The sequence below is a fragment of the Lucilia cuprina genome, chromosome 3, assembly GCF_022045245.1.
Source record: "Lucilia cuprina isolate Lc7/37 chromosome 3, ASM2204524v1, whole genome shotgun sequence".
NCBI lineage: Eukaryota > Metazoa > Arthropoda > Insecta > Diptera > Calliphoridae > Lucilia > Lucilia cuprina.
The window spans coordinates 20,099,645-20,109,747 of record NC_060951.1 but is presented as its reverse complement, the minus strand read 5'-3'; the positions used below and the strand labels follow the sequence as shown (position 1 = coordinate 20,109,747).

General features: G+C 28.9%; 1 protein-coding gene across 1 annotated transcript; it reads right to left on the bottom strand.

Moving 5' to 3' along the window:
* Window positions 1-1,138: 1,138 nt before the first annotated feature.
* LOC124419087 lies at window positions 1,139-1,822 on the bottom strand. The gene is made up of 3 exons (XM_046947373.1): window positions 1,643-1,822; window positions 1,419-1,574; window positions 1,139-1,356 (listed from the first exon to the last, which is right to left on the bottom strand). The coding sequence occupies exons 1-3, from the start codon at window positions 1,775-1,777 to the stop codon at window positions 1,159-1,161; spliced, it is 489 nt and encodes a 162-aa protein (XP_046803329.1). The 5' UTR covers window positions 1,778-1,822; the 3' UTR covers window positions 1,139-1,158.
* Window positions 1,823-10,103: the final 8,281 nt, after the last annotated feature.

The window sequence follows — 10,103 nt, the reverse complement described above, 5'->3', positions numbered from 1 at the left end:
TTGTGTTTATTCTGCATTACGATCGTAACTAACTAACTTTTGTAAGTTGTGACGGAGGTTCGAATCGAAATGCAGAATATCAAAGTTGCTGTCGGTTCTATAAACCGAATCCGAGTAAATTTCTCGTTTAAAACGAGTTCTCATAATTTTTCTCGTTTTAAAACCGAGTACACAAATCTAGTCGAAAGTAAATCGAATTTAATTTTATTCTAATAAATTAAATAGTTATTTTTTGGCGTTTTTTAATACAATTGTAACATAATATAAATGCTATGGGCATTTTAAACTTTTTTCATTTAAATATGTTTATTTTTCTGCATTTTACGTTCAAATAAAAATTCGATTTGCAGAACACCAAATTCGGTTTTAAAAGCTTCTCGGTTTTGAAAACGAATCGATTTATGTTTAAAAATATCAAGGTATTTTTGATAATTTTTTATCAAATACTTATTTGATTTAGATTTTAAAAATATCAAGGTAATTTATTTTTAAAATATAAATATTTTTACATATTTTTCTTAAATAATATTGAAAAATTTATTTTTGATAATTTTTTATCAAATATTTGTTTGATTTAAATTTTAAAAATATCAAGGTACATATTTTTTAAATATTTCCTTAAATAATATTCATAAATTTTCTTAAATAATATTGATAAATGCATATTTTATAATTTTTTATCAAATATTTATTTATTTTAGATTTTAAAAATATCAAGGTATTTTTGATAATTTTTTATAAAATACTTATTTGATTTAGATTTTAAAAATATCAAGGTACATATTTTTTAAATATAAATATTTTTACATATTTTCCTTAAATAATAATAAAAAATTACATTTTAAAAATATCAAGGTATTTTTGATAATTTTTTATCAAATATTTATTTGATTTAGGTTTTAAAAATATCAAGGTACATATTTTTTAAATATAAATATTTTTCTTAAATAATATTGAAAAATGTATTTTTGACCAGTTTTCTTAAAAAAAATTGATTTAAAAATATCAAGGTACATATTTATTAAAAATAAATATTTATAAAGTTTTTGTTCTGAGTTATGCTAATCTTGTAAATGAGTGATTACATGAGTGAATATAGTGCTATTGTACACATGAATATATGTACATGCTAGTATAATTAGTAATAAAATAAACGTTTTAAGCAGCATTTAATACTGGATCTACCAGATGATGATTATCATGCACAAATAACTGCTTTTTAATTGTGAAGGAATTTACACGGCTACGTTTTGCTATAATACAGACTCCTGCTACAGAGAAAGCTTCCTCTGAGGAGGCAGAAGTAGCTGGGATTCCAAAACATAAGTCTGCCAATTTTGCTACACTCGGATATATCTGAAAGTAATAAGAATAAACGAAGTTAATAAAATAACATTTCTGAAATTATTTAAAATAACCTCTTGTTTTCTTTCCCACCAGTCCAAACATTCTGTTTCCTCATTTGGCGCATCAAAGTATGCCTGAATTTCCTTTTGAAGATCGTCATCAGGTAGTTCTTCAAAACTGGTGGAGGCAACAAACTCAAGCATGTTTTTACGTGTTGTAGAAAGTTTCTTAAAAAAATATTGTATATTATGTATTATTTATGTATGTAACAACATGGCTAATGCTTTATATTTACAGTTTTTTTCGATGGTCCTGGTCGATCAGTTGAGTCAACAACTGGTTGGCTATTGCACAATTTTGAGATTTCCCATCTTACGAGTTCTTCTTTGGAATTGAAATCTTCATAATCATTTTCCAAACATGCATTCATTGGTAATGTATTGTTTTTTGGAACTTTTTTTAAATATTTTTTTTAAACAGACCAGTTTCTCTGGCATGGATCCATAAGCGCCGAAATAAGATTAATTTTTTTTATTCGAAATCTTTTTGGAAAATGTTTTTTTGCGAAATTGTATACATCTATCATTATTCCAAATTCCGCTTCCAACTCTTTGGAGTGTAAATTATTTAATATGTTTTCATAAAAACATATAACACTGGAAATAGTAGGTTAATTCCGACCTTGAAAGTAGATGGTGGCCTCTTCAAAAATTTCTAAGAAAATTGTAAATTGTTTGATTATCATCTTTTCCATTTGCAAAAAGATTAGGGCTTCTTTATTAGCTTTAATTAAAGCTATGTTAATAGAATCAAAATTTTGTGAAAAACTTCTGAACATCATTAATAAGCTATTCCAGCGTGTATCGTTAGAATTTTTTAACGTCAGGTTTTTTGGCAAGGCATCTATGTTAATAGAATCATCGATTGTAATGTCAAACTGTTCTTCCAAAATACAAGTTTCAGCTATTTCATTACTTTCCAAAAGAATTTGAATGATATTATCCTGCTGTGATACATTTTGTATATTTGTTAACTCTTCCGATAGAAAAGACAACTTTCTATAGCTTTGTTTTAATTTGCATATAATATTTTTCACTGCAACGAATTCTGGATTATCAACGATATCGTGCATCAGGAATTGGTGAAGTGAATGTGCCATACATTCATGCCGTTCAATGTTGGAGATACGTAACCCAGAAATAATATTGCTGCCGCCATCGCTAACGACGAAAAATGATTTATCATCTAATTTAAAATATTTGATTGTGTTGGTAATATTTTCCGCAATGTTTGCCCCTGTATGAGAATGTGGAAAGTATTCAGTTTTTAAAGAAGCTGTTGTTAATTTAAAATTTTGGCAAAAATGTACTTTAATGTTGACGTATGATAATCTCTTATAGTTATCTGTCCAAAGATCCAACACAAGAGCTATCTTCTTTGGAGCAGCACATAACTTTTCTATGACGATTTTTTCGTATATTGCATATACATCATTCAATGCTGTTGTTGCAATTGTACGGCTTCTTGGAAATGTTATATTTGGTTTTAATGTCGAAATATATTTTTGAAACCCCTTTCGCTCAACGATATTAAAAGGCTGTAAATCTGTACAGGACATCTCAGCTATTCTCCTTGCGTTCACGAAATTGGTTTCCGTTTTATTTTTAAAAATACTGAGAGATGTCGCAAGTGCTTTGTTCGTCATATTTGTGTTTGACTGTGATCTTTTTGAGCTAATATCAAGGCTGTGAACTGTGCGCAAATGGTTGATATGGTTGGATGTTGACGTCCCAACGCTAAATCTAAATGTGGCCACAAAATATGAATTCATAATATTGAAAACAATTTTTTTTTTTTTAATTTTGTAAAATAAATAAAAAATATTCTCTGATCTATAATCAACCGATTTTTATTCAAATCCAATCCGTGACAAGAAACTACAACCAATATGACAGCAGATGTAATGGCTAATAATAATAATTGTAAAGCATTGTCATAAAGTCTGCAAGTAGTGATCCCTAGAAGAATCTCAATAAAATGGATTGTAAAACCGGCAATTGAAAGTACAAATATAAAATCATCAACAAATAAACAAATCCCAAAAATTTTAAATTAATTGAAATTAAATACCCTCAACAAATATTTAAAATTATAAAACTTATAATCCTTAAAACTAAACAAAATTTTTACTAAATTTTGAAAGAAAACTAAAACTATAGATTTAATTTTTTTTGCAATCTGAATTAATCAAACAAATATAATAAATAAAAAACCATATGCTTTATAACGTTTTAAAAAATATTAAAAAGTGTTTTAATTTACCCTAATGATAATAGAATCCATAATTTCCTGTAAAACTTAAATAACCGCAAAACATTTTGGACTTAAAAATAATAATACCCTGAAGTCTCTCCACGACTCCACAGTATGAATTACTAGGTAGACTAAACAATAGACTATAATACAGACTAGACTTAAGACTAGAATATAGACTAGAATATAGTCTAGAATGTAGACTAGAAAATAGACTAAACAATAGACTGTAATATAGGCTAGAATTTAGACTAGAATATAGACTAGAATGTACACTAGAAAATAGACTAGAATATAGACTAAACAATAGACTATAATATAGACTAGAATGTAGATCAGAATATAGACTAGAATACAAACTCAACAATAGACTATGATATAGACTATAATGAATGTAGAATGTAGACTAGTATATAGACAAGACAATAGACTAGAATGTACACTAGAAAATAGACTAGAATGTAGACTAGAATATAGACTAGAATGTAGACTAAAATATAAACTAAACAATAGACTATAATATAGACTATAATTTAGACTAGAATGTAGACTAAACAATAGACTATAATTTAGACTAGAATGTAGATTAGACTAGAATATAGACTAAACAATAGACTAGTATATAGACAAGACAATAGACTAGAATATAGACTAGAATGTAGACTAGAATATAGACTAGAATATAGACTACAGAATGAAGACTAGTATATAGACAAGACAATAGACTAGAATGTAGACTAGAATATAAACTAAACAATAGACTATAATATAGACTATAATTTAGACTATAATGTAGACTAAACAATAGACTATAATATAGACTAGAATGTAGATTAGAATATAGACTAGAATACAAACTCAACAATAGACTATTATATAGACTATAATGTACACTAGAATATAGACTAGAATATAGACTACAGAATGTAGACTAGTATATAGACAAGACAATAGACTAGAATATAGACTAGAATGTACACTTGAAAATAGACTAGAATATAGACTAAACAATAGACTAGTATATAGACATGACAATAGACTAGAATGTAGACTAGAATATAGACTACAGAATGTAGACTAGTATGCAGACAAGAATATAGCCTGTCAATAGACTATAATGTAAACTAGAATATAGACTAGACAATAGGCTACTTATATTTACCCCTTTAGTGTGGTAATATCCGCATCAAAACAACCTTTGCAAAAACGCTGCTTTTGCAGCACAGTTTTCCCTCTCAGCGTCAACGTTCCAAAATAGTCCCAAACCTCTGAACCACAAGTTTTACGCTCTGTTAGCATAATTTTAGCTATTAACTTAGCAGCTTTATTGCGCTGCAACAGGTTCTGATACTTTACAACGTGATTGTTAGCTGCGTCTTTAATGAAGGATTCTTCATTAAAATCCTCGTCATCGGAGGACGTGGTTACTTCAGCAGCATCATATGTAACAACATCAGCAGCACCATCAGCAACACCATCACCTACGCCATCAGCAACAACACCATCACCATTATCAATATTAAAGAAATAATTTTTAGCGTGTTCATTTTTTTTTTTTTTTGAGGAACCGTTATAAAAAGCAAGCTCCACTGATCACATAGTACGATTAATAAATAATGTAGTAAAAGAAAATGTAAAAGGCTGAGTCGCATTTTTTTGTACTAAAAAAATCGACTCAGCATATTAAATCAGCTCTGCAATAAGCCGCTGATGAGCCGATGGTTTCGGCGTCGGCGCGGCTTGAAAAAAATTACCGGCTGTTCGGCTAGCCGCCGATCGCGTCGTTACGGCTTGTTACTCTGCAATGGGCCTAAAAGCCAACATTCATGACTAATTGGAAGGTCGATTTGAGGGAATATCTAAATTTTTTAGTGACTTTTGATTCCAATTATTGTTTCAATGCATCTTCGATGTCATGCAGCAATATAAAGTAAAAGATACTGAACTATATCCTTAGTTTCTGACAAGTTCTAACCAATTTTGTTAAGATAATACCAAAGTTTCCATTATTTTGCCAGTAACAGAAAAACAAATATTTTAATCTTGTTTTAATTTTTTTATTATAAGGATATATATAAGGATATATACAAATAAAAGTCTAAACAAAATTATTAAAGTTTGGGTTTTGAGTCCGTTTGTGAAAATTTAGAAAAAGTTTCCATTGTATCAGATTTTATAAAAACGCAAATATTTGTGTAGAAAAACATAAAAAATTTCCACCAAGGTTAGTACTATTGGATAGTATGCACAAATTTGACCAAAATGGTCATAGATTTTTTTCACATAAGTGGAACTTTCCACCAATAGGTCCTAGCAAAATTTTCCAATTGATCATTTTTAATATTGGGTTTGATTTATTTTCTGTAGCACTATAAATGGCGTTTTGAAATTTTTATTTAAAAACTGAAATTATAATATGGAAGTGGAATTTCGTGTCAAGTGTCCCAACTTTAAAAATCGATGTCTTCCGATTTGGATAAAATTTGCACCAAGATTTGTATTATGTGATGTCATGCTTTCTGAACTCCGTTGGACAATTTTTCAATAGGTGAAAAGTTACACTCATTTGAATAAAACCCTCCTCTAAATTTGGTAGTTCTTGGCCGATAGAGCTAAAAATTTTTGTCTGACGTACTATTCAATAGCACTAACGTTTGTGCAAATTTCGCAAAGTCAATTTTTTGAGTTAGGTCACTTGACATGATATTTCCCATATATATATTTTATATTCTATAAATCGTTAATAAATTAAATCGATATTTTTACAAATTACGACAATTTAAAATTTCCTGTTTAAAACATTGCAGGGTTATCCTTCGCAAGTATGTCCCGAGCTCAAATAATACATTCTCACCAGTTAAGTCTTTAAAAAGGAACTTAAATATATAGGTCTTTGACAATAAGTCTCGTCTCTATGTTACTTTATACTTACATGCAGTGGCTCAATAATGAAGCCGAACAATAATTAAATTTATATAGGTATAAGAAAGGTTTTTATTTCATTATATTAAAAGCTAAAACAAAGTATTTTAAGAAAATAAAACAAATAATGTTTAAAATTATTTCATAAACGAAAAAAGGAAAAAAAAAACATTTAAGGCTCTAAAGTAACCAACAAAAAAGTAGTATGACACCTGCAATCCAGTTCTCCTAAGGTATAAGTATTCATTACAAAATCTAATACTTTGTAGGATATTCTTTATTTTTGATAACAGCTTCAATCTTCTTGGCATGTATTCTACCTAATTTTTGCTTTCGGCGGGATCAATATTAACAAATTCTTCTTTGATAGCTTTTATGAGATCATTTCTATTTGAAATTGAATACTTTTTAAGTTGGTTCTTAAGTTGGTTTTAAATTTGCATTCGTCTTTTGTATGTTTTTGCAAAATTTGCGCGTTTTCTTTGGATCTTTTTTGATTTGTTTGACAATCTTTTGCTCATCAGAGCTGGTAAACAATTTCGGTCTTTTTGATTTTGGCAGTGCAACTGCTTTTATTTCTTTGTACCTTTTAATTAAATCATGAACTCTTGATTTCGGTATTCCAATTATTATACGTTTGTGCTGATGTTTGTAACATACAAAAATATTGGTCCAATAAAGTATAAAGTATACCGATCGATTCAGAATCATTTTTTGAGTCGATTAAGACATGACCGTCCGTCTGGCTGGCTGTGCATGTAAACCTTGTGTGCAAAGTACAGGCCGCAAGATTATTTGATGAAATTTGGACCAAACATGTTTTTTGGCACATGGACGAAGCCTATTGAAAATGGTTGAAATCGGTCCATAATTTCACCTAGCTCCCATACAACCGTACCTCCCGATTTGAACTTTTTATGGCATAATTACGTCAAATATTCTATAATCTCTCTGACTGCAGATTTTCGTATGGATCGGCCCTTATTTGACCCTAGCTCCCATACAAACCCCCCTTCAAAAAATGTCATAAACGTCTAAAATTGACTTGTAACCATTTGTATCGCAATGAAACTTAACAAAACTAACTATTATTTAAAAATATATCCTTTCCCAGATTTACCGAGGATCGGCCCATATTTGACCTATATATAGCCTCATTTAGAAATTTTAGTTTTTTATCAATAAATTGCTTAAATATTTTGGAATTATAGTAATATTCAACCTAAAAGTTTCTTTAAAAAAAAATGTTTTTAAAATATACTTATGGTGTAGGGTATTATATGTTCGGCCATGCCGACTATACTTTCCTACTTGTTTTTAAATTGTCCGATTTCATTATTGAGCCACTATATACGACGACTTTTACATAAAACATTTTTGGCATAGTTATATGTATAAATACACTGTGCAACAAGAAAATCTTGCCCGAATGAGACCAAATGAGAAATGAAATGTAGATCATCAGTAAACTAAAATCACCAATGAGTAGTGTATTTTAAACATCTTTTAAAAATTTTAAATTTTTTCCCGACTACATTATTATTACATCAAAAGCTAAACAAAAAGAACAACAACAACACTAAACGAAATAAAACACAAAATACACAAGGCATCTAAACCAACAGACATCTAAACATACATAACGAAAAACACAGAAAAACTAAAATAACAACGCAATGACGCCAACAGCATCCAAACCAAGGGTGCAAAAGCCCTATGCGCTTGGTACTCTTTTGTTTTTGAAAATGCGCTTAGCTATAAGTAGGCAGTGTGTTTTCTATACACTTATATGCGCTTAACACTAGCAATACGTTGTTGTTGTTCTTAACAGTATACAAGCAAGAGTAAAACAACAACACTTTCTATTCATTGCTGGTAAACATTGACGAGACGTAGATTTTGTTTTTTTTTATCGTAAAAAAATTGTTTTAAAAAGCACTTGGAAAAAATTTGTGTTAGTTTTAAATTTCAAACTTACATTATTCGCATAAAAATTATTCTACAATAACTCACAATCTACTCTCATATAATAGAAAACGTTTTAAATACTTTTTTCTATTCATTAAAAAATATATTTGCAAAACAAAAGGGAAAATTATTTCATTTTAACGAAAAATGCAAATCATATTATTTTGCATACAGCTGAATAAAACCAAATACATCTACACACACACGTGTACATCTTTTTCTATATACAGTGTTGTTGCTTTTTTAACAATTTTTTGATGAAATTTTCAGAGGTTGTCTCGGATTTTTGCTCATAAATCCGTTATTTACCGACCGATTTTACTGATTTTAAATAGCGATCTTCTCGAAAGCATGTCTAATAGAATTATTGAAGATTCGGATCTCGCTGATATCTGGGGCCCTCTAAAAACTTATTTCAACAGACAGACGGACATGGCTTAATCGACTCCGCTATCTATAAGGATCCAGAATATATAGGGTCGGAAAATTATATTATAGAAATTACAAACGGAATGACAAACTTATATACCCTTCTCACGAAGGTGAAGGGTATAAAAAGATATTATTTTTTCAAAAAACAAAAAAAAACACATTTATTTATTAAAAACAATATGATAATTATTATTCACTACTTTTTTCTTCATATTTTGGTTTTTTGAGTTCTCATTTAAGCTGAAGTTAAAAAGGTGCAAAATTTACGTCACAAAAGTAAGTATACAGATCATTTCAGTATAAAATATATTTTACACAATAACATGGAAAAATCTACTTTTAGTTCCGAAATCTTGAAATTTGGTCCGATTGGCTCCGGAATTAATTAGTACTGTTTTTCCTCATTTCTACGATTTTTTTCCACTTTAGACCCCGGATTTTGGATTTGGTGGCCATTGAACCATCCAAATGATGCATTGGAAATACAATTTTTAACTTTTGAAATGAGTTGTTATTTCGAAATTAATGTTATATGCATGGATTTGGCCATTTTGAACACAGTACGTTCTTAAAAAACCGAAATTTAACTCCGATTTTTTAAGACTTACAACAAGAATTTTAAAATTTGGATAATTCTATATATTTCCTTTAATTTAAACAGGTTTTCCAAATACTCCGATTTCCAAAGCATACAATAACGCTACCAATCATATCTTGATATACTCGATGCAATCACCATGTTTTATGGATCGGACATTTTATTTGTTCTAGCAACAAATTTAGATGTTCAATTCGTATTCATACCATCAATTGAGCCTGATTTAATTTAAAAATCCTAATATTTTGGACAATAATAAATTTCTGAACCGATATGTAGTTTAAGTTATTGACATGGTCACCATTTGACGATTACTGGTAGTATTTAGGAGTGTGTAATGGATGATTGGAACCAAAAAACTTGTTTTAATTAATGGATACTAGTACAAATATTATTAATATCGTATTTTAAGATATATACTGTGAGCGTCAAAATAAAGTGTACAAAAGCATTTGTTTTAATAAAGTTTTTATTTCAGTCTTTAAATATACGACTATATTAACTATTTTAAGTTTTTATGACT